This window comes from Lontra canadensis, unplaced genomic scaffold (genome assembly GCF_010015895.1).
Source record: "Lontra canadensis isolate GAN:19392208 unplaced genomic scaffold, GSC_riverotter_1.0 scaffold73, whole genome shotgun sequence".
Taxonomy (NCBI): Eukaryota; Metazoa; Chordata; class Mammalia; order Carnivora; family Mustelidae; genus Lontra; species Lontra canadensis.
The window spans coordinates 1,956,989-1,981,226 of record NW_022631067.1 but is presented as its reverse complement, the minus strand read 5'-3'; the positions used below and the strand labels follow the sequence as shown (position 1 = coordinate 1,981,226).

The 24,238-nt window shown below is 56.1% G+C and overlaps 2 protein-coding genes across 4 annotated transcripts in view; both read left to right on the top strand.

The window, feature by feature from the left end:
• ARHGEF7 (Rho guanine nucleotide exchange factor 7) overlaps positions 1-862 on the top strand; it is a 121,819-nt gene extending 120,957 nt beyond the window's left edge. For all 3 annotated transcript variants that reach the window (XM_032881028.1, XM_032881029.1, XM_032881030.1), the window contains one exon: positions 463-862. In XM_032881028.1, coding sequence (XP_032736919.1) covers positions 463-585 — 123 coding nt within the window. In that variant the 3' untranslated portion in view covers positions 586-862. The remainder of the gene's footprint in view (positions 1-462) is intronic.
• A 6,361-nt stretch (positions 863-7,223) lies between these two features.
• TEX29 (testis expressed 29) lies at positions 7,224-22,576 on the top strand. The gene is made up of 5 exons (XM_032880983.1): positions 7,224-7,285; positions 10,755-10,865; positions 20,859-20,928; positions 21,622-21,785; positions 22,532-22,576. Exons 1-5 carry the CDS (start codon positions 7,228-7,230, stop codon positions 22,564-22,566), a joined length of 438 nt encoding a protein of 145 aa, XP_032736874.1. The 5' UTR covers positions 7,224-7,227; the 3' UTR covers positions 22,567-22,576.
• Positions 22,577-24,238: the final 1,662 nt, after the last annotated feature.

The following is a 24,238-nucleotide window of genomic DNA, read 5'->3' as shown; positions in this document are numbered from 1 at the left end:
CCCCTGCACGCGAGGCGGGGGGGTTGGGGTGTGGTGCCGTCTGGGTCTGGCTGATGTGACTGCGGCCCCACGGCTTCCGCACGCTTCTCCTACGAGTTTGAAGGGACCGTCAACAGTGGGTACGTGTTTGTGCGCCTCGGGGTGATGGGGTCAGTGTACGTGAGGGCAGGCTTTGCCCCTTTCCTCACGCCCTTCCAACTGCTGCTCCATGTTTCTCTAGGAAGGCTGTAAGGTCTGCGCAGATGTGGGAAGATGCTCGCTGTCCCTCTTGTAACTGTCCGCTGTCCTTTCGTGTGTGACGTGGAGATCCTCGCCCCGGAGTGAGGGTTGCTCTGCCCTCTCTGATGGGTTCTGCTCGTGGGAGCATGTCTGCGGATGTGGCATGTTCCAGCCTGGGACTACGCCTGGGAGACAGGTCCCCTCGGTGCCCACTCAGTCCCCTGTGGTCTGCTTCGTTTGCAGGATAACAAAAAGATGAAGAAGTCTCTCGAAGAGGAGCAGAGAGCCCGCAAAGATCTGGAGAAGCTGGTGAGGAAAGTTCTCAAGAACATGAACGACCCCGCCTGGGACGAGACCAACCTCTGAGGAGCACTGTCGCTTCTTCCGCCAAGACCAGCGAGGAGCCCCAGCCGGGGGGCCCCACAGCCCTCGCCAGGGGGACCTTCAGGGCTACGGGGCAGGGCTGGTACAAAAGTCATCTTTCTGGGCATGGAAAAGACAGAGTTTATCCCACAAATAGACATGGTCACACCGTTGTGAAGAATCCAGACGCGAGGTTTAGACCCTGAGGGCTGGACTGCGTCAGTTTTACTCTGTTAACATCTCAATTACCTCATTTTGCAATAAGTGCGGTGACTACAAATCCTGGTGTTTCAGGCTTTTATTGATCTGTATGAATAATCGTACATACACGTTTCTTATAAACCCTCCATTTTGAACGCACACCCATGGCTGTGGTGTCCGGGCTGGTCACCCGTGCTAGAGCTCCCTCCCCCTGACCTTTCCTGGTCCCACCAACAGCAAGTCGCGGTCGCGTGCTCACGGCGAGCAGCGGGGCCAGGGTGCCTGGGACGCCTTGCCGGACGCCTGGTCGGCTCTCCAGCGTGGCCCGTGTGCTCAGAAAGGACCTCCCACTTTGGTGTGCCCACGCGGTCTTGTTTGTACCCGCACAGACACCGAGCTCCCCTGCAAGCTTTGCCGAAGCAGCGTTGCTGCCGCCGGCACGCTCCGTGAGGGAGACTCCGGCTTCCGCCACCAACCCCGACGAGGCCCCTGCGCACCACCGTGTCCAGCCGCCGGCGTCCGCGCTGCTCTGCTGTGGGAGGGCTGCGGCTCGTCAGCCTGCGTCCTCTGCGCTGGGGGAGAACAGACTTGTCCGTGGAGGCTGGTTTAATACGGGACAGAGCGCACCGTTGTCTCCCTGCCCCGCGAGTGCGAGCTCCGCTAGAACCTGTAAATAAACTCGTATTTATCGCGTGTCACTGGGGCCGAGGAAGGCATGCTGGGGATCCCGGAGCTGACCTGGCGGGTGCAGGTGCGAGTCCTTGTGAGGCCTCTGTAAGCCCCGACCTCCTTACCGTGAGTGTGCAGCAAGCCTTCCGTGCTCACTGGGAAAAAGGTTTTCCTCCTCCAGTGAGAATAAAGCAATATGAATTCTGCCTAAAGTAGTCCGTTGAAGTGCGGGTCCATTCCGCCACACCTAAACCACAGTGGGGACAGGGAGGAAGCCCGGCTGAGCCCAGCGCCGCTGACCTCTCTGGGCTGGGGACGTGGGGAACCTGAGAGCCCCTGGGCAGGACCTGCAACCGTGGTGCCAGCGCACTCTGCTTCATGGGCAGGACACCGCGTCCCGGGAGCTGCGCTGTCTGCTCCCCTCTCCTGGAGAGGTCGGCTTCCAGCGGAGGGAACCTGTTCTCTAGAACGAGTGTTTTGTCTTTAAAAACAAACAGCAGCGCTACAGACTTCCAGACACAGCCGTGTGGCACCCGGTGGGTGACCTTGTGACCGCTTCGGGGTCTCCTGAAGCCTTGGACCTGGGCGGCTCTGGGACTCTGCCTTTCTGCTTGCCGGGTGTTCTTGCGCAGGTCGGGGCTGAGCACGCGCCCGCCCCTCTGCTGGGGGCGGGCGGTTGCTGGAGCTGGGCCTCCTGGCTGCCTGCCCAGCAGGTGTGCGCGTGCCCAGCACCGACCCCCCCTCCTGTGGCCTTTGTGGTAGAATTCCCAGCTTCCGCGCTTGGCACGTGGTTTCTTAGTGCTAGGACTAGCAGAGAGCGCCTTTTGGGGGGAAACCCTGTTTTACGGTGCTTTTGGTGATGCGGAAGACCTTGCCGCAGAAAACCGTGTGGAGGGTTCCGAGGTCTGCGGTCCTGAACTCAGGACGGCCTTCACCCCGACCTCTCCACCTCTCTGGGATGGGCCCTGTTGCCGGCCACTCCCAAGACGGGTCTCCTAAACCTGTCTTAGCATGACGGAAGCGCTGATGGGCACGCACGTGCTTCTCCCTCGACCCGCTCGGATGGGATCATAGGGTGCTGGTGCGGCGTGCTCCCCTCTCCCCCCACAGATCTGGTAGTGCACTAGGCCTTTTCGGGCGCAGAGTCTGAGAGCTGTTCTTTCTATAAACCTGCCCCCTCGTAAACCACTTCCGTCGCTCTGACCTTCCCGGGGTCGGGGCAGTGTATTGGTGGTGGTGGGTGGAGGGGCTCTGTTTACCCTAAGGGCGAGGGGGTCACACGCTTGCATTTCTATACCACGTTGAGATGAGGTGGTGGAGACCGTCCTTCGGGCTTCCGGTGTGCCTCTCGTGTGCACCAGGTCCTGGGACGGGGGCGCCTCGGGGCTGGTCTGCTCCTGCCGTTGCCCGCTCTGGGGCCCTGGGACGCACGGCATCCCTGTTGACAGTTGTGGCGCCCCGTCATGTAAAGGCCTGACTGTCCAGGCCGTGACTGCTCACGCTCCATCGCTGCGATCATTAAACTGACTTTCCTTACGCGACGTCCCTTTACGTCCTGTGATGTGGTGGAGATTTGTGTACGTTTCCTCCATGCTTTATTCTGACTTAACTCTTGAAGAGTTTCGGTGTAAATTTTTGAGGTAGGAAAAAAGCACGTTTGGCTTTAAAATCTAGGGTTTGGGACTGTCTGAAGATACATCCGATTAGGAAAAGGAAGGCTGTAGGGAAGGAGGAGGAAAGGACAGCCGGTGCCGTGAGGTGCAGCCCCTCGCCGTCTGTAGAACAAGGACTTTCATCCTAGAGGACACGTGGTAGCCCGCCCGGCGGGTGGGCCGACAGAAGGCATCTTTCAGGACTTCTGGGGTGTGCTCCAGGGACACGCATTACACCGGCAAGTTGCTCGCTTGCTAGAGCGCGGGCCTTACCCGTCCCTCCTGGCACAGCTTCCCAGCGGCTGCCCCGTCAGGCTGGAACCCATGTGCACCTTCTCTCCCAGAGCTCCCGCCCTTCAGGAAGGAGCCGAGCAGCGCACCTCCCAGTCCCTGGGGTCTAGGAAAACTCTGTCAGGTGACTTGGCAACTGCTCTTTTGTCCTCTTTCCCCCAGATCTTACGGGGACGGTGATGGCGCACGAGTCCTGCAGAGCGCGCAGTCATGCTCCGTGCCGGCGCTCCTCCTGGTGGCTTGCTTCTGCCAGTGGCCCGGCCCTCCAGAGGGCGGGCCATCCCCGCGGCCATGCCCCTGGCTTGCCACGGCCCAGAGCAGTGGCTGAGAGCCTGGCCGTGAGCCGGGGACACGGGGTGGCAGGCTGTCCCTGGAACGGGGCCGCGGCCAGAGTGCCCGTGTGCCCGGCTCTGCACACAGCCGTGCCCGACACCCGGCCCCCGGGAGCCCCAGTGCAGCTGGCGGCCAGAGTTGGGAGGATTTCCGTTCCTTCCAGCTGGAATGGGTCGTGCGGAAGTCCCTTGTGTGAGCCCCATCGGGCCCGTGTCGCTCAGTTGTTTACCTTGCGGGGGAACATTTGTATTTTTTGTGCTCGTCTCCACAGTAACACCTGCGCGTGGGGGAGACGCACAGGGACGCGAGGTGAGGAGTGTGTCCCCTCTCCCGATAGCCTCTCCGGCTTCCACGAGGGCAACGACCAGGGTGACGGGGCTCGTGTGTCCCTCAGTTCTGTCGGGTGTGGTTTTATTCCCCACAAAGGAGAACACGTGGATTGTGCTTTTCTGCCTTTGTCTTAAAGCCCCGTGGGATGGAATGGGCCGCTGTTCCCCATCGTAGCAAGTCCGTGCTGGATCGAAGACCTGGGTGGGAAGAAGGGAGCTTGAAAGGGGCAGACCACGGTCTTCGCCTACTTCAGAATGTTCCCCCTCGTCTGGGGGTGGCGCGAACGCCCCAGCGGCAGGAGGTGCTGGGGAAGGGCAGGCAGTGTCCTGTGTGCAAGCCGGCGAGTGCTACCGTGACCGCGTTCCTTTCTGGGAACATTGTGTCTTTTAATTTTGATAAAATTTGCCAGATTCCTAGAAGGCGTTTTAGAAATGACTTTCTTGATGATCTTATGCTTATAGTTTTTCAAAAAAAAAAAAAAAAAGGCAGTTGAGGGAAGCCCTGGTTTCCGTCTGTAAACACGGCAGATCCCACCGTCTGGCTTCTCCACGCGGTTTTACGAAGCTGCTACGGTTCTGCGGCTCCCCCTTCCGCCACCGACTGTTTCTTTCCTCTGGGCAGATGGGCCTCTCGGGAGACTTGTCCGTTTCCTCCCCCGCTTCTGCCCCCGCTCCCTGCCCTGCCCACAAGTGAGGCTCCTCGTGTCTGGGCCACTCTGCCCCCTCCGTGGCCCTGGCTGCACCCCCCATCCTTGGAGAGCCTCCCAGAGCGCCCCCGGCCCACCCTGCCGGCTGACGTGGCTCCTGCCTCTCCCTGCCCTGCCCGCAGCGCTGCAGGGTGAGGTCGGTGGGGTGAGGGTCCCCCAGCCCAGGGCAGTGGAATCCCGGTACGGCTTTACTAAAGGGTTAGGAGTTGCAATTCCCAGCGGTTGTCATGGGTCCTGGTGTCACTCTTGCTGTTTGAGCGAAGCCGTGACAGTACCTCCGTTCCCCCCAGCAAGGCCTCACCGTTGGCAGCAGCAGACGTGTCTCAGCTGAAACGCAGTGAGATCAGTGGGGTCACTTGTCCTCAGGGGGAACGGGACTCAGCGCTGGCACACGGCCGTGCTGGCTGCTCCCTTGGCCGAGGCTTCGTGCTGCCCAGCTGCAGTGTGGCCCCGGCCCCGCAGGGGAAGCGAGGCGAGGGTCCAGCCGCCAGAGGAGCCTGGCCGACACTGCTGCTCCGTGGAGGGCCGGACACCGAAGACCACACCTCGCAGCCATCTGAGGGCCGAGCGCGGCGGGCCTCGCCGGCAGGCGGCCAACCATGAGTGACGGGGCAGGGGCGAGTCACTGTGTGCGGCTGCGGGGTTTCTCCCTGGGCTTTGGCAGACGTTCTGCGGTGGGTCGTGATGGTCGCAGACTCCGCGGCTGTTTGTCCTGGAGCGTCTGGCCCGTGAGTTGCAGGCCGTGGGCACCAGGCTCGCGTGTGGGGCTGTCAGAAGCCCTCCGGACGGGGGCGCTACCACGGAGCAGGCACTGGTGACATGTTGGGCACTGGGTCGTCACCCTCGTGTTACAAACGAGGAGTTCATGGCCCCAGGAGGCCAGGTCCTGTGGCTGATGATGAGGGGACCAAAGCCTGCGTACCTGTGACGTGAGCCGTGGGAGGGACGGGCACTGCCGGACCTGCAGGCTCCCCACCAGACCTCAGGCTTTCCGAGCTGTTCTGGCCGGGGGCCCAGCTCCCACCCCCGCCCCCCTGTGGGCCGCCCTGGCTGTGTTTGTGCCCCTCCCCCCCGCACCCTCTGCTCCACTCTGGCCTGGTTGTCCTAGTTTGCCATCCCCCGCATCTCCTTGGGTTCTTGACACTCCTGGGTCCCTGCTCTTGGGGTCACAGTGACAGGTGTCAGCACAAGGCTACCCTGACTCCCGCCCCACTCGCTGCCCGGGGCTCAGTCTCTGGCACCAAGGCAGCCCCTCAACCCTGGGGGCTGGCCGTTCGTGGCTTCCACAGCCTTCCTGCCATGGCCTCTGTCCTCTTTCCCACCTGCAATCTGCCAGTACCCAGCCCTCCCCCGTGGTCCCTGCTCCTTGCCCCAGGGGCCCAGGCATGGGAGGTGGACAGTCACCTTCCACCTGGGCCTCCTTGCTCCTCCCACACCCTTCTCTAGACGGGGCACAGACCTCCCTCCCCTCCTACTCTTCTGGCGCTCCCACCCCCCAACACTGCCTCATACAGGTTCTGTGACCCCCAGCAGGCTTCTTCTCCAAGACACACAGATGGCTTTCAAGCCCACTGGCTGCTTGTCCCACCCCTGGGACCTCAGCCCCGGCCAGACTGGTCCCCTTGATCCTCCGGTCTTCCAAGTGCATGGTTTCTTCTTTAATCACATTCTTTAATCACACTTACCCCAGGGCCTTTGCACTGGCTGCTGCTTCAGGCTTGTGTGCCTTCCCTCACTTCCTCTGCACACTGCTCAGAGGCTGTCTTGGCCTGAGGATGCTGGCTTACCCTGCCTAAGCAGAGAATCAGCCCCTGCTCTGTGCTCTGCTTTCCTCCCGTAGCACATGCCTGACTTGATGTGGTCCATCTCCTTCTTGGGGGGATATTCCTTAAGGGTCGGGTTTGCCTGTTTTGCTCACTGTTGCATCCTAGCAAAAGGTGGACACCCTAAGAAGGACGACCCAGGAGTGAAGGCAGGACGCAAAGCCAGGCCTGTGTGTCCTGCAGGAAAGGGTCTTGGGTGGGGGGTTCACAGCCCCACACCTTGTACTTGGGGCCCTTTCACTCCCCCTCGGCCCTGTGAACACCCCATCTATCCTCCAGCTGCCAGTGTCACCGCCCTGCCCCCTCTGTGTGATGTCATGGGCTTGTGTGACATCACAGCGGATAGGGCAGGCCTGCCACTGGCTCCACGCTCCACTGGTGGGAGCAGTGGAAGGAGGAGGTACCGGTTTCTCGTTTGATCCAAGGTTGTCCGCTTGGAGTGTAACAGGACTGCTCTGCTGAGGGGGCTTGGTTGGGGACATGGTTGCCAGGTGAGACCCCAGTCCCACGCTGCCTGGCCCCTCTGTCCTCGCACTGACCACAGCCACCAATTCCCCCAGCCCCCGTGAGGTCCCACCTATGCTAACCTGTTCTCTCTCCCAGGTTCCTTTGACCCCTTGTCTGCCCTTTGACTGCTACAATGAGATACGCACCGGAATTCAAGAAATCACCCTCGCACCTCCTGAAGAAATTTGCAGGTAACAGGGAAGGACTGTGGGGTCTGTCTCACCCCACAGTGATGGCAGTCGATCACCAGGCTGAGCCAGGGAAGGGGGCAAAGGGATGCAGGGAAATGCCATGCAGCCTTCGCTTTCTTGCGAGTGTCCCCGTAGAGACCCTGAGCCCGGGTGTTCAGTGTCAGAAACACGTGCAGCTGGCTCCCGGGGTCCAGGGGCCAAAGACGTTTCCCTCTGATGTGCCGCTTGGACACGTCTGTCTCAAAATGTTTATTGCGAGAAAAGTTTCTCTTACAGAAAACGTATTTCTCAATAGGAAAGCCCACCTCCCCCATCCCGGGCGCCCTGGGTCTGCGGTCAGAAACTCCTATGGGGGTCGGGGGAGACCAGGGCAGTGGCTCCGTGAGGCTGGGGGTCCGCGTGTGTGCACATCCGCGTGTGACCACAGAGGTCCCCACAGGGGTGCCCTGCATGGCTGAGGAGGGAAGGGCTGTTCCAACCATGCACATTTGCGTGTGACTCAATTCTTCTTCTCAAGGGAGCTTGTCTGCACACGTTATTTTTGTGATAAAAGATAAGGAAAAAGAAGGAAAAAAATTTTGGTTTCTTTGTTACTTTTTAAAATTTTTTTCCTTTATTTGGTTTGGAACCTGGACTGACTGGGGAGGGTTCTGGGCTGGCCAAGCTTCAGCGAGACGCAGCTTTCCTGTTGCTTGGCAGGAATCCACTGGGGACTGGGCTCTCTTGCTCTGGACGCCCTTCCTGGGGCCAGTCTGGGGGCCTCCATCATACACGGCAGCCGGGACATGGAGGTCAGTAGGTCTGGCTCGAGACCCCAGGGCCTGGGCCCGAGCTCTAGTCCAGGCTGGGGGTGCTCACTGGAGAGGTGTGGCTTCTGATCACTAAGGCCCAGGACAGATGAGGCAGGTGGCCTGTACCTGGGGGCACTTTGTTGGGCTGCAGAGAGGGCTGGTCTGGAGTAGCCCCTTCGGGTCTCCTGGCAGAAGCACCTGCGTAGGGGACAGTGTGTTGTCCGGGCCTGGGAGTGGACAGCCTCCCTCGCCTCTACGTCAGGGCTGTGAGACCGGCGGTGCCGGGGTGGGAGCTGGAGAGCGGGGCCCGCCCCCTTCTCCAGGTGTGGGCTGGTGCAGGCTGGTCACTCAGGTTTATCAAGGAAAGCTGGGGTGCCTCCTGCGCTAACCTGCTTGGGGAGGGAGGTCGTCTTCCCTGTCCTCGCTGACCTGCAGCAGGGCCCTGCTCTCCGGGCTCACACTGACCTACCTGCATTTTGACCCTAAACTGCTAGTTGTCCAGTTTGCGGCAGGGGGTGAAGGCCAGCAAGTGTGGCTCTGTCACCCCTGCAGGTGTCGATGTGGCTGTTACCTTTTTACCCTGAGACTTGTTGCTAAGCCGTTAGATGGCAGCTGGTTTTGTCAGCACCTGCCGGCAGCCTTCCTGGGGCCAGGCATGGTGTTTCTGCTGTTGCAGGCTGCCTCTGCTGGGCACTGGCCACTGGGGCCTGGGCAGGTGTGGGGGATGGGCAGGTGGGGGGCAGGAGGACAGGTGGGCAGGGGAGGGCAGGTGGGGGGCGGGAGGGCAGGGGAAGGCGGTGTTAACTCTGTGGGGACCCTGGCACACCCCCAGAAGTGCTACCTGCCTGGTGTTCCTGCCCTCAGGTGTGGGCTTCCGTTCCCCCACATCTGGGCGGTCCTCCTGCCTGTCACCCGGGGCAGGGGTGGGGACGCTGAAGGCTTGCCTGGGAACGAACAAACGAGAGGAAGGAGCAAGTGAGGGTCCGGGAGGTGACAGGCAGCCGCCTCAAGACGGCCTGGCCGGGTGGGCAGCGGGGGGCTGGCCATCTTCACCTCTGCCCACCGTACCGCAGCTCGCTGTGCCCGGCAGGTGCTTGCTGTGCAGGTGTGGGGAGACCGAAGGGCTGCTGGGGGCACATCTCAAGTCCACCTAGCAAAGCAGGGTGCCGGCCCTGGGGCTCAGTTCCACGCCATTCAGACGGTGTCCTGTTGAGGGCAGAGGGTGAGCCGGTGGGTCCCCCCGACCCCCAAATGATCAGCACCCCTGGGGACGATAGCCCTGGGCTAGGGTCTCGTGGTGGAAAGAAGGCCGGGTGCCTTCTGGCCAAGCTCGGAAGACTGACCTCCTGCCCCGGTGCTCTGGGGACCGACTGCTCTTCCAGACTATTCTGTGAAAGCAGCCAGAGCGGGAAGTCACAGTCCCCTGTGTTCCCGTGTGGGGAGTGACATGGAAGAAAACACACATTATGAATAAACATAGGCCTCAACAGTATGCTGTTTGCTGGAATGATCCCTGGTCATGACGGAGCACCTTCGAGACCCCTCGGTCCCCTGGCTCTGTGCAGACAGTGGGGTGATGGGAACCCCAGCTCTCCCGCTCAGCTGCATGGTCTTGGGTCTCCTGGAACTTTCTGGACAAGGTGGAAGGGGCTGAGTGCACCGGTGTTTGCCACCACGCTGGCTGCCATCTTGTGGGGTCCTCGCTCTCAATTGTGTGGAAGCTGCCGCGGGTACGGTGGTGGCTGTGCTCCCCGTGTCGCCACCACGAGGGCCTGGGTGGGCTCCGTGCAGCCTGGACCCCACCTGAGGCAAAGCTGGGCACGGCTGGCACACCCTTAAATGGATGGCATGGCTTGCAGGGCGACTAAGCACTGGGTGACCCCGGGACCCTACCTGGCCGGCTAGCCGGGCTCTGGGAAAGGGCAGTGGTGCAGGAGGGTGACCGCGGGCGGCTTCGTCCCCCGACCCTGCCCGGCCCGGTGCTGCCATGTCTGCAGTGGCTTTCTGGCTGCGCATCTCCGGAAGGAGCAGGAGGGACGGTGGGTTTCTCCGGAGCCCCTGTGTCTGAAGGATTGTCAGTGCTGGAGAAAGGACTGGGTGTCCTGGAGGCCGCCACCTCCCTTTCCCCTTGCACCAGGAACCCCCAGCTGGGTTGGGCCAGACGCTGCTGCCTGCCCAAGGGGACTCCCATGTCCTCCAGCTGGAAGCACGTCAGTAGCCAGGGCCGAGCGGCGTGGAGACGGGTCTCCTGCAGTCCGGGTCCTCGCATGCTTGCTTTTGCTCAAAGCTGACGTTTTACGTTCAGTCCTTCTGAATCGACTTTTGAATTCTAGAATCCTCTTCAGCCTGAGCTGCTAATCCTCTCCCCGTGTGCGTCCCGGTGACCGGGGCTCGCGGTGCGCCCAGCGCCCCGACACCCACTGCACAAGGTCTCCATTCCACGTTTCTGTCGCAGCGCGCGGAGCCTGGCGGCCCTGCAGAGACGCGCTATGGCTTAGCGGTCGGAGGGCCCCACGTCCCTCTCTGCAGTTCGCTCGGCGTGATTCTGTTCAGAATCTCATTCAGACCTTTCAGTCAGATCCGTATGATGCATAGGCCCCCCTCGCCCCCCAGCCCTCGGGCCTGGAACTCCCGGGGGGCTGTTTTCTCATGCCGATGGCTGTGTGTCTGCTTTGCAGTGTGTGACATTCCTCTCTACGACATCTGTGACTACAACGTCACCAGGGACCGCTGCAAGGAGCTGGGCTGCTGCTTTTACAAAGGCGTGTGCTACGAGAAGGCGGTGCCCAGTGAGTACTGCGCCAGCCCCTTGCAGAGCTGCCCCGGAGGTCCACGGGCCCCGGAGGTCCACGGGCTGTGTCCCTCCCCGGGCCCCCCTGCCTGGCCGTTGGTTCCCTGGTTCCATCACTCTGGTGTGTTAGCGGGAACAGCCAGCTTTGGGGTCACTGAATGGGACGAACGCCCCCCAAGGACGTACACTCCTGGATGGAATGGACCTGGTACTAGGAAGGGTCCCGGGGAGACCCCGGGCATGTAGGGGTGTAGAAGCAGCTGGCTCCGGGTGGGGCTGGCCGCGAGCTGTGTGCAAGGTCAGACCCCACGGGGCTTCTCCGCAGCCCTGTCAGGGTCAGCAGAAAACCCTCACCCCATGAGTCCGGGGTGCGGTGGGGCCGGCGGGACATCCTGAGATGGGGAGGCCATGGGAACAGGGAGAGGCCGCCACCCTCGGAGCAGGGCCTCCCGTTGGCTGTGAGTGGGCCACGCTGGGGACGGGACTCACAGCTGAGTGCGAGAGCGGCGTGAGGGCAGGGTGGCAAGCCGAGATGTCCTTCGGGAAGGGGTCTTCTCCTTACACTGTCTGGGGGTTTGTTCCTGCTTTAGAGCTTTCTGGGCCCCTAGAATTTTCAGAATTAGTATTTCCAAACCCTCATGAGATTCACTTGATGACTGATGTGTTTTCTTGCCCTGTTTGCGGCCTTTTTTAGAAATGAGGGTGCTTGGCTCTGGGAGGGTTTGGAGAGGAATGAAAGAGTGTGTGGGGTGGGGTGGCCTGCGCAAGACCTTGCCAGAGAGGAGGAAGGTGCCCCCCACATAGAAGCTGACCGTGGGCCACGGGCACTCAGCAGCTCCTATGCTGTGGGGAACGTGACCCGGGCCCTCCCTGTCCCAGGCCACTCTCCTCTGTCCTCACCTCCCCAGTGGATAAAGGCACACTTGTGCCGGGAGCCTGGAAAGGTTTCTTGCTCTCTCCTCTGAGCCCCAGGTGGGCTGAGCCCTCGGAGGTGAGACCCAGAGTGAGCCCTTCTTCCCAGATGTGGGAAGGCCTAGGAAGTCAGAAATGCTTGTGACTCATGGGGTGAGTCATGGGGTGACCCAGGGGGTGACCCACGGGGCTGCCTGATCCCACAGACTGAGAGCCCTAAGCCAGCTCCTTGTCCGAGAAGAAGTGACATTCTGCACAAAAGGGTTGAAGAACGTAGGGCATGGGCAGGATCATGGCTCACTTTACGGTGAAGATTTGGCCCTTAGGGCAAAAGAGGAGGAAGTCTGGTTCTCAGAGGTGAAATCAGAGGCCACAAGAAATGCCATTAACAGCTGAGAAGATAATCTGGTGACAATTTCTCATCCAGATGTTGAGCTGGAAGACTTGGGACCAGGCTCTCCCCACTTCTCTCTGCCCCGGGAGACCTAAACAACCCTAGGTTTCCCTATACCTGTACCTTTCCCTGTACCTGTAGATAGAAACAACTGGAAATTACCTCTTTTTTGGTTATTTTTATTGAGGTAAATTCTTGTACCATAAAACTTACCCCTTGAAAGTGTACAATCTGGTGGGTTTCGGTTGTGCAGCCATCCCCCGTCACTTCTAGAACATCCGGATTAGCCCTGAAAGAAGCCCTGTGCTCACCCACGGGACAGCCCCCATTCCTCCTCCCTCCAGCCCCTGGCGGCCACCGATCCATCCCTGTGGGTCTACCTACTCTGGACATTTCACATTAATGGAATCATATAACCTGTGACCTTGTGAGTCGGCTGCTTTCACATGTTTTCAGGATTCATCATGTGGAGGCAGGCGTCGCACTGCGTTCCCGCTACGTCTGAGTAATATCCCGTGGTGCGCATAGACCACATTTTCTTTGCCCACGAATTAGCTGATGGAGATTTGGGTTGTTCCCACTTGTTAGCTACTAGGCACGTGTGCATGTCAGCTTTTGCATGAACACGTGTTCTCACTTTCCTTGGGTATTCACCGGCCGAGGAATTGCTGGGTCTTTTATCAACTAGACTTAAAATGTTTAAAGAACCGTCAAACTCCTTCCCACAGCGGCTGCGCTGTTGGACAGTCTCAGCTTCCGGACCTGAATCCCAGTTTCTCCAGGAGCAACACGCGTTGTCTGTCTGTCCGACGACACCCGCCTCGACGGGTGTGACATGGCGTCTCGCTGTGGGTTCGATTGTCCTTCCCTGATGAGTGACGATGTTGAGTATCTTTGCATGGGCATTTGGCCATTTGTACGTTGTCTCTGAAGAAGACTTTACATTTCTTGGCTGGTGTTTAACTGGGTTAATTGTCTTTTTATTGCGGTGTTGTAAGAGCTCCATATATATTCTGGATGGTAGCCCTTTGTCAGGTATGTGATCTGCATCTACTTTCTCCCCATCTGGCGGTCCTCTTTTCACTGTCTTGATAGTGTCTCTTCGAAGCATGATGATTTTAGTTTTGATGAGGCCTCGTTTATCCATTTGTTCTGTGATTGCTTGCGCTTTTGGTGTCATAGCTCAAAAACCAGGGTCTACTCCGAGGTCACAAAGAATTACATCTGTGATTTTCTAAGAGTTTTATGGTTTTACTTATATGTTTATGTCATTGGTCCATTTTGACTTAATTTTTTTTCACAGTGTGAGGCAAGGATCCAGTTTCGTTCTTTTCCATCTAGGCTTCCAGGTGTCGTAGCATCACTTGTTGGGAAGACTCTTCTCTCCCCATTGAACTGCTTTCACATCCTTGTCTAACGTCAATTGCCCAGACATGTGAGGGTTTATTTTTCTGCTTTATTCCACTAAGCATGTACCACACCACTTTGACTGCTGTAGCTTTACAATAAATGTTGAAATTGAAAAGCAGGACTCCTCCAATTTTGTTCTACTTTTTCAGGATTGTTTTTATTACTGTGGGTTCTGTGCATTTCCATATTAACTTAGGATCAGCTTGTCAATTTCTGAAAAAAAATGTGTTGAATCTGTAGATAACTTGTGGGTGGGATATTGCCATGTTAATATAATGTTAAGTATTCTAACCCATGAACAAGGGGATGTCTTTCCATTTATTTAAGTCTTCTTTAATTTCTCTCAACAATATTGTGTTGTTTTCAGTGTACCAATCTTGCATTTCTTTTGTTCAATTTATTAGTATTTTATTCTCCTGGTGTTATTGTGAGTGGATATATCTCCTTAATTTGATTTTTAGACTGTACGGAGAATTGTAGGTATATACACAAGAGAATTGAAAGGTTGCTAGAAATTAGAAATACAACTGGTTTTTATATTGTGGTCTTACAGGCTGCCAAATTCTTGGACTCATGTGTTAGTTCTACTCATTTTTAGTTGATTACTTAGGATTATCTCGATACCAGAGTGTATCATCTGCAAATAGAGATCACATTACTTCTTTCTTTCCAGTGTAGTGAGTTTTATTTCATTTTCTTGCTTAATTGCCCTGGTTAGAAACTCTAATACATGAGGAATAGAGTCGGTGAGAATAGACCTCCTTATCTGCTTCCTGGTCTCAGCAGGATGTTTTCAGTGTTTCGTTGGTAAGGATGCTGGTAGCTATGGGTCGTACCAAAGGTCAGATTGAGTAAGCTCCTTTCTCTTCCAGTTTCTTGGGTGTTTTTATTGTGTAGGGATGTTGGATTTTTATCAAACTCTTCGTCTGCATCTGCTGGGTACTCTGGCGATGGTCTTTATTACTCGTGTGGGTTTGAGGTTCCGTCTAGTATCCTGCTCTTTCTTTCTGAAGGGGACTCCCATTTAATACTTCCTGTAAGACAGGTCTGCTCGTGATGAATTTCTCAGTTCCTGTTTGGGACTGTCTGAACTTGTCCATTTGGGGGAGGATAGCACTGCAGTATATAAAATTCCTGATTGGCAGGCTTTTCCTGTCAGCACTTGGACTATGTTATCATAGTCCTTTATATATATAATATGTTATCCATATTACCTTTAAAAAAAGGTAATTTCTATGTCTGTATTGGTACTCTCTATCTGGTGAGATATCATTCTCCTACTCTACCTCTTGCAACATGGTTTCTTTTTTCTTTTCTTTTCTTTTCTTTTCTTTCTTTCTTTCTTTTTTTTTTTTTACCATATTTGAAGTAACATTTATTTATTTATTTAAAAAAGATTTTATTTATTTATTTGACAGAGAGAGATCACAAGTAGGCAGAGAGGCAGGCAGAGAGAGACGGGGGGAAGCAGGCTCCCCGCTGAGCAGAGAGCCCGATGTGGGGCCCAATCCCAGGACCCTGAGATCACAACCCAAGCCAAAGGCAGAGGCTTTAACCCACTGAGCTACACAGGCACCCCAAGAAGTAGCTAATTTAAAATCTTTGCCTAGTGAACCAACATCTGGTCATGCACAGGGACAGTTTTTTGTATGTGTTTGTGTATGTGTGTGTTTATGCTTTCTTATTTCTTTGCACATCTAACTTTTTTAATTGAAAACTAGACATTTAAAAAATATGTGGCAACTCTAAAAATCATATTTTCCTGCCTCCCCAAAGTTGTTGTTAGCATTGTTCAATGACGTTTCCAAACTAATTCCATAAAGTCTGTATTGTGTGTAGTATGTGACCATTGAAGACTTGGCTTGGTCGGCCTACTGGTCAGCTAATGACTGGAAAATCTGCTTAGGTTCTTGGAAACAATAAGTGTCAGTCTTTATATGGGGGCTCTTTGTGTGTGTTGAGGCACACCTTCAACAGTCGGCCAGATAGTTTCCAACTGTGCCTTTATCTTTTCGCATGCTTCCACAGAGCCTCACGATCCACCAGAAGTGAAAGTTTAGGACCTTCTCAGCTGTTTCCAAAGTATGTGCACAGGCTTGGGTGTGCCCATTACCTTCTAGATCCCAAGAATATGTCACAGCTTTTAGACCTCCCTACAGACAGATAATTCCCCAGATTTTCCTCTTAAACTTTCTGGTTGGCTTATTATCTACGCCCAACTGCTATCAGCCATTTTAGCCATCATGATTTTTAACAGTTGCCTCTGATTGTTTTCAACAAATGCCTGAGAAGAAGTTGTTCCTACTAGATTAGCTCTAAGTCGGGTCAAATAAAGAAAGCCTTGCAAGTGAGATCTTCTGGCGAAGTACTGGATGGACCAAATAATGACGGTTCTTTGGGACTGGGCTGTGAAGGAGCTCCAGCCCCGGTCTGCCCCCTTCAGTGATGCCAGGCTGCTAGTTGTCACCATGACTGTGGGCTGTTGGTTCAAGACTAGCAGGGAATTGGAGGTGAACAAAAGTGGGAATAGGGCAAGTTAAAATTTCTACATTTCCCTGTTATTGACATTCATGTGTTCATCTGCAAACTTTTGATTGGGTAATTTTCAGAGTTCTGAAAAGTTTATTATGATAAATTCTGATAAATCTGATAAAATTCTGATAAAAGCTAGTCTTCTCTTTGGTTTTATGGAGGGGGGACTTGGGAGGGGATGGCTCCTTTTCTGCCCTTCTTTTTCTGATGCCACACTAAAAATTAATTCTAGACTTTTTTAAAAAAAGATTTTATTTATTTATTTGATAGAGATTACAAGTAGTCAGAGAGGCAGGCAGGGAGAGAGGCAGGGAGAGAGGAGGAAGCAGGCTCCTTGCTGAGTGGAGAGCCCAATGTGGGGCTCGATCCCAGGACCCTGAGACCGTGACCTGAGCTGAAGGCAGAGGCTTTAACCCACTGAGCCACCCAGATGCCCCTTAATTCCAGACTTTAATGAACCTCGGGTCTGGTTGCACACAATTGGGTGGTAAAAGCTGCAATGAGACATAGCACTTTGTCTTTAAAAGAGTTTATTGTCCTGCACGTCTCTCATTGTAAAACCCACAACCTATAGCCAGAATCCCACGTGAACCATCCTTTCAAGCCCCAGGTCTTCCCGTGTGCAATGGCTTATCGATTCGTAGCTTGTTCTCTGGGGTACATGACTGCTATTCTTGAGTTGGGGTCACGGCCCTGGGTGGTGGTTTGGCCATAATTTGTTGCTTTTTGCATTTGTCATCTCTGTCACTTTGTGGCATCAGTGGTTTGACACACACATCTCGGCGTTGGAGGGCACTGGCCGAGTACATTGTGGAGATTTCCTTCTTGGCTCCAGTGTCGGAAGCACTTGTGTATCTTAGTTTTTCTGAGAGGTTTACCATTTGGGACTTCTAAAAGCAGGAACATTCACATCCAAAGAGCATTTGAATCTGTTCTTTCAGTCTTCCACATTTGAAGGGGCAGAAGACATTCAGTTTCTCAGTCAGGTCTCAAGTGTGGCCATCGTCTTTGGTTGTCTCCCCGGTTTCCTCACATCCCGGTGAAACAGCCCCAACGGCACAGGTGGTGAGATGGGTCCTTGAAGGCAGACTGTGGCTCGGGAGAGCACATAGGATCAAGTTGCTGCCCCTTCTTTTCCCATCTGTCCCTCCCCCAAGTGTCGTCCCGTGAGAATTTTATGAACAAGTTAGCCCTTTTGTACATGTTTATGTATAATCCAAATATAACGTGTATTAATATTACTACCTTATGCCCATAACTCATTTGGAAGATGAGCCTTATTCCTTATAGCACCTTACCTATTAGTGTCTCTAAGGAACCCTGAAAAAGAACACCAACTCTTAAGAATATTTTGTCCAGGAAGAGTGTTCACTGCTCTATAAATAAGTACGTCATTTTTGCATGGAGGCTAGAGTTAACCCTCTTTCTATCCTTTCAGTTTTAATAAATGAATTGTGTGGGCTGGGCTTTTCCTTGGCTTCTGACCTCTTTCAGGCTCGAGAGGTTGGGCCATCTGTGGGAAGAGTCTGGGCCGCGAGCCCTACATTTAGGTTCTCACTGCTCCCTCAAATGACTTTTCATTTCCTTGACATCTTTCTCATTCAAGACGGCAAGTGGACCTTTGTGCCGTGCAAGTTGTAGCATTCAGTGACAGGGTATTATGAGTTCTTTGTGCACAAAATTCCACGTTATGAAGACCTTTCACCAACTTCTTAAATTGGCTGGTTTGAAGTGCACATTGTATTACGGCGTAATCTGTATGATTAAGAATACGAACTCGGGGAATTAGCATTAGATCTTTGAGAAAGAATTGGGAATTCGAGAACGACTCGCCTTCATTCCTCAGTCGTGTCACTTCTGAGTGTTTGGCTTCTGTTGCTTCATGGGACTCACTGAGATGATTTCAAAACCTTTAACTGTATCTGGTGGTGAAATTACCAAGAGAATCCTTGAAGAAAATAATGCTTTCCTCCGTGGTTGCTAGTTCTCAGTGACCGATCATAGTATTGAGTTTACGGTACATCATACATGTTGTCGATAGCAAATCGTGTGCTGGTAGATCCTGTGCTGAGAGGATCACAGAGACGCGGTCTCTGCCTCCAGGAACTTGACGCCAAAGGCTGAAGATAGTCCATGTGTAAAGAAGTGGACGATATGCTGGCAATCGGATGTTCCAGCACCGTCCACGCGTGTGTCTCTTTCATGGCTTCACCCACATACGTTTCGAATTTACTCCCAGGAACCAGGACAGACAATCACACTAAGGAACGTACATATCCTGGGATTCGGGAATGTGAGGGCTCCCTTCTTGTCCCTTCAAAGCTCCAGGTTTGGTCATTTCCATTTAGTTCATTCACCATCATTTAAGGGCACTTTCTCTGTGCCAGGCCTTTGCCGCACTGTTGGATTAGTTACTTATCCTGGTGACACGCTACCCAGAACTTCGTGGCCGAAAGCAGTAGCGGAGAGCCTTAGCTGGGTGGAGTGGGCTTGGCGACTTGTGAGGCGGCAGTCATCTGAAGGCTGGCCCGGGGCTGGAGGGCCTGCTCTGAGATGGCTCACTTGGCTGGTGAGTGGCACTTGGGGTTAACAGGAAGCCCTTTTCTGTGACGTGAGACCTGCTTGCCTGTCCTTAAGACATGGTGATGGCCTCTTCCTAGAGCGGGTGGCCCGAGAAAGCCAGGTAGAAGCCACAGTGACTGTGACCAACCCCCCGCAGTCATACCCTGCCCAGTGCCCTTGGTTCAGAGGTCAGCCTTCTGCAATGTGGAAGCATCTACACTCGCATGTGAATCCCAGGAGGTGAGCATCCTGCAGGCCATCCTGGGGGCCGGTTCTCACAGCCCTAGAGATGGAAAGAGGAACTGAGGTGAACACATTTCCACAGGAAACGCATCATCGAAAGGAATAAAGCTGCTGATCAGAACACAGCCTTCCACAAGCATCTTGCTGACTGCTTCGTTGCAGTGGTACGCTGGCGACCCCACAGGCCGGGTCCCACTGCCCGCGCCATCCTCTCCCTGACGGACCCTTGACCGTGGAGTGCCCAGCGTATGCCTGACCCTCACTTACTGAGCTCGGATCAGTAGGGGGAAACGAAGCATTTGGGCTGCTATCATGGGGCTTTTTGGCTTCAACTCCCTTCAGCCTTCTGACCTCAGCCCCCGTTTGAAGGGTCTTGGAGGCCCCATCCATTCCCAGAGACCCTCTGGGTTGGTTCAGGGAGAGCAGCTCCCCTGGGAATCCCCCTCCTGTACCTGCGAGGCCGCTTTCTCTGCAGCTACTGCTTACCTTCTGTTGTGGGTCGGATTTTCTCCCCCCGCCCTCCAAGCGATGTGTTGAGGGCCAAACCTCTGGTCCCTGTGAATGTGACCTTAGTTAGAAACACCATCTTTGCAGCTGTGAGTAGTTATGGTGAGGTCCCCCTGGAGTAGCGTGAGCCCCAAATCCAATGGGAGCGGCGTCCTTATAGGAGACAGAGACGCCCGGAGCAGGCAGGAAGGAGAGTGCCACGTGAAGACAGCGTCACAGAGGGAAGCTGTCACATGATAGCAAGACCCAGAGCCGGGGTTTGTGTGTACAAGCCAAGGGCTCCAGGGAGCTTAGGGCCAGCAGGAGCTGGAGAGGCAGGGAGGCGCCCCTGAGCCCTCAGAGGGACACCGTCGTGGGCTTCTGCCTGCACAGCTGTGGCCACACCTTTCTGTTGTCGGAAGCCACCCACTGGTGCTACTGTGTCACGTCAGCCTCAACACGCGAGCGGAGCTCCCAGGGACATGGCATCTCATGATGTCGTGGCTCGTGAAGGGGGGGTGCAAATGGTTTTGGGGCGGCGGCGAGCAAACTGAAGCACACCCTATCCCTCGAGGTGGGGGTTTGCAAAGAAGCCAGTTTGCGCCCTTTGGAAGAGCAGAAAGCAGCGAGAGACAGACAGTAGGAAAAGTGTAGGGACCCCTGTGCATAGACTGCTCGCCGGCGCCATGGTGAGAGCTCTCTCTGCATCCTGTCTTCCGTGTCCTTAGCTCCGCCTGATGGAGAGGGTGTCGGTCATAGGGCTTCCACTGAGCGCGCTCCTGGGGGCTGCCTGGGCACGAGGCCTCCGGGACATGGCCCCCGGCTCTGCCTGATCCCTGAGCCCAGGAGCCACGGACCCCAACCATCAGTCCCGATGGGAGAGGCTCCTGCGGTGGAGGGTTCCCATGGGAAGGCTGGGCCGTGCCCACTCCTGCTTCCCCCGGGGGTGGAAAGGGGCCCAGAACTTGCCAACAGACGGAAGCACGGGCATAGGGGCCGCAGCCCAAGAGTCACCGTGAAGGCCCAGGTTCTTCTGTTGGGGCAAGTCTAGAGAAGACGTGGGGATGGTGGAAGGCCCTCATTAATACAGAGTCGCTCAGCCAGTGGGATGTGTCCACCAGCCAGGAAGCTTCTGCTTCTGTTCAGTCTTGGGGTAGCTCCGCCGAATGTTGAGGAACCGTTTCTGGGGAGCTGGGGCAGGGGGCCCAGCTCATGGGCAGCAGAGGAGCTTTTCTGGAGAAGAGATGAGGGCGCTATCTGTGCCATTGTCCTCACGGGCCACCTGCGACTGTCCTTTGCGTGGCCCACATGGAGCCTCACACATCTGGGGAGCCTTCGAGCCCTCAGCCATGTCCGCAGGGGAGGTGGTGGAGGAGAGGCTGCGGGCCACAGGGCGCGGGCACCCCCGACTCGGGCGGCAGGTCCGACCTCATAAGGGAAACTGTTTTCCAGTCTACGTGCAGGTCTTCTCTGCCTTGATCGTGGTCATTGCTGGGGCCTTCATCATCACTATCATCTACAGGTCAGTCGGTCCTCCACTGAACACACCTGCGGACGTGCGGGATGCGGGGTGGTGAGGCGCTGGTGAGGGCTGTCGGCGGCCAGAGGGGCCCAGCAGCTGCCCCGGAGCTCCCGAGGACGCCCCCCAGCAGTTACAGAGCTCCAACCTGGTCCGCATCCTGCTCGCCCCCGTCTACCCACGAGAGGGTGTGGGGGTCCCTGCCCGGTGTGTCTGCAGGGTGCTCTGTGCTGCGAGTCGTGGTGCAGACGTGCTCTAGACACGAATCTCCCCTCTTGTTTCGGTGATGGGGACACAAGCCCACGGCAGCTAGTGGTTACTCATGGTTAGAGCCTGGATAGGTTGTTGCCACTCAGGGCTGAGGGGCCCCCAACACGAGTCCCCTTATAAACACAGATAGAAGCCATGGAGACTGGTCACGTCGCTCTGTCCAGCAGCAAAGAAAACTTCTCCCCCGCTGTGAGTGGTGCCAGTTGACATCTTGAGGGACCTGCCCTCATGCTCACCCCTCCCTGCCCTGTTGCCGCCCTCGGGCACCAGGATGCCACGCAGGACCGCGTGTGTAGAGCGCGTATCAGAAGCTGAAGTGGGAACAGCTGAGGCAAAGCCTGAGTCCCCCTGTTGTAGGGACATGTCGTGGTGAGGGGCCAGATGACCTGTTGAATTGTCTACCTTCAATTTCTCTCTTCCCGTCAGGGTTGTTCAAGAGAACAGGAGAGAAAAGGAAGTGCCCACAGACGTGCCTCCATCTCCCAAGTCCAGCATGAAAGAAGAGTCAGTGCCGTCAGGCGAGGAGGAAGCCCCCAAGCCCACGAGCTCAGAGCCGCAGACCAAGAGCGAGAGTGTCAGGGAGGGGGACAGTAAGTCAGCGGTCGTCCTGGCATAGGGCGTCGCGGGGCTCCCGCAGAGACCCCGGCTGGGCCAGGCATGCCCCGGGGCGGGCAGGGTGGACAGGTGTGCGGCGGCTGCGGTGCTGGGCAAGTCCACGCCCGCAGACCCAATCGGACACTTCCTGGCTGGGGCATGGGGACCCGGTTGCCACCGTGAGAGCCTGATGGTCTGGTGGTGGTGGCTCAGGCCCTGGCACCTTTGCTTTTGTGGATTTATTGACAATCTCAGGACAGGAGGGCTCTGCCAGTTGCTGGTTGCTTTTCACAGGGGAGCGTGTGGCCAGGTTAGGCAAGGGAGGGCCCCGCGCCCTCAGCTGTGCCTCAGGCGGTGTCTGTGTGGACACGAGCTCTCTGGGCCGCTTGATCCCTGACAGTCACGAAGACTCGGTTTCACCGGAGCCACTGGGGGGAGGGGGCAGGAAGAAGAGGCCTGCCTAGACATCCCAGAGGGTCTCCTGGCTTGCCCCTGCCGAGCTGAGCCCCACGGTGCTGCCTGCAGGGCGGGACATGCGCCCCTCCTCAGGGGCTTTCTGCAGAGTGAGGCCACGAGAAGTGGAGACATTTCTTGGCTGACAGGGTACAGGGCCGCAGACCGTTGACCAGCCTTGTCTTGGACTAGATCATGGCCACGTAGATGTGATTGCAGACCTGATGACATGTCCTCGGGGTTGCTGAACATTCTGTGCAGAAAACCCCCTCTCTGATCTTCAATGCAGCCTCCTTGACCATAATGGAAGAGACCGACGACTGAGGGCATGACGAAGCCAAAGTGAAGGTCGGCAGAGACGCCCACCCGGAAGGGCCCAGCTGGCGAGCTGCCATGAAGTGTGTGATGGGAAGAGCACAATGAGCAAACAGTAAAGGTATTTTCAGTGCTTCCGGTTGCGTGTTGTCATGGTCACAGCGGCCTTTCTCTCTGCAGACAGACCTGGCCCGTGGGTGCCAGGACGCTGACTGGGAGCTGTCAGCAGCCGGCTGCGCTGCTCGTGAACGCTGCTGGAGCCCGGCGGAGCCACCGTGCCACTTCTCGGAACACAGGCTGCGTCCGCATGGGGTGGGCTTGTCGCTCCGACTCATGGGGGGCTCCGGACCTGCCCAACCTTGAGCTGTGCGAGGAAAGGCACGGCGTCCGCCTCTGGGAGGCCCAGGCCGCCTGCTGCAGCTTCCTCCTGGGCCCTCTTCCAGGGCGGAATGCACAAAGGTTCCCGAGGGACGGGCAAGTGCTAACTGGGCGGGGGGATGCAGCCCAGGGAGCCCCGTGGTCTTGGAGACTCTCTGCCTTTTACCTTGAAAACTTGTGTTCTCCAGAGTAGTTGGGGCTCATGTGTCCATATGTTGTAGGCTTAGTGTATATATCTGAGGGCGTGCATGCACGAACACATGTGAGTGCACGTGTGCATGTATATATGGGTGTGTGTATGTGTATGTATGTGCACACACATGTGCATAAGCATGTGCGTATTCACACGTGCAGGCATGTGCCTATGTGAGTGTGCACATGGGTATGAATGCACACACGGGTGTGTGTACTTGTAAGTGCGTGCATGCGCACACATCTGCATGTGTGCATGAGTGCACGCACACACATGCACGTGAGTGCGGACACACACATGTGTGTGCGCACACACGTCCATGCATGCGCACATATGTGTGTGCACGTACATTTGCATGCACATATATGGCTATGTGCGCACGTGGGCCCACGTGTGGACGTGCATGCATGTATGCAGTACCTTCGCATTCGCGCACATGTGTGGGTGTGCACACGTGTTGGTGTCCATGCGTGTATGCAGTACCTTCGCATGCGTGCACATATGTGGGTGTGCACACGTGTGCATACATATAAACAATCCAGTCCAGCAGACACACTGCTTGAAGGCATGACTGCTCTGCACCGATCAAGGCAGCAGGGGAAGCCCAGTGGGCCAGTGGGTGGGGCTGGACAGTCCTGGCTCTGGGCGCCCCAAAGGTGGCTCCCTGGTTCCCGCTGGGAGGGCTTCCTTGTTGTAGCTGCCAGTGGGTCGAAGTTCATCCATCCCAGTCAGCCTGAGTTACCGAGGGGACCGGAAGGGAAGGAGCAGGGCCCGGAGGAAGAGCTTGTTGAGCCGCAGACGGTGAACGGGGGTTGTGAGCCACATGGGCCGTTCTGCATTGTTTTGAAAATGTAAAACATGAAATGAAGCGAAGTAGTACATTCTGTTTAGCCCGGTGTGTCGGAAATGTCCTCTCAACACTCTCTCAGGACAGGAACACGCCTAACGAGATGCTTCCCGAGCCCTTTTAGGAATCTCTGTGTGTCTTACACTGTGAGAGCGTCTCAGCCCAGACGGGCCCCGTTTCCAAGCCCACGTGGCCGGGGCTGTGTGCTGGACAGCGTGGCCCTGGAGGCTGGAGAGGGACTCGGGTCCCCGAGGGCAGCCCAG

Bases quoted from the DNA above. Each gene is read 5' to 3' on its own strand.
- TEX29 (XM_032880983.1), top strand. From the start codon at position 7,228: ATGAGATACGCACCGGAATTCAAGAAATCACCCTCGCACCTCCTGAAG. The intron at 7,286-10,754 runs GTAACAGGGAAG...TCTGCTTTGCAG, and splicing joins CCTCCTGAAGAAATTTGCAG to TGTGTGACATTCCTCTCTAC. The intron at 10,866-20,858 runs GTGAGTACTGCG...ACTGTTTTCCAG, and splicing joins CTACGAGAAGGCGGTGCCCA to TCTACGTGCAGGTCTTCTCT.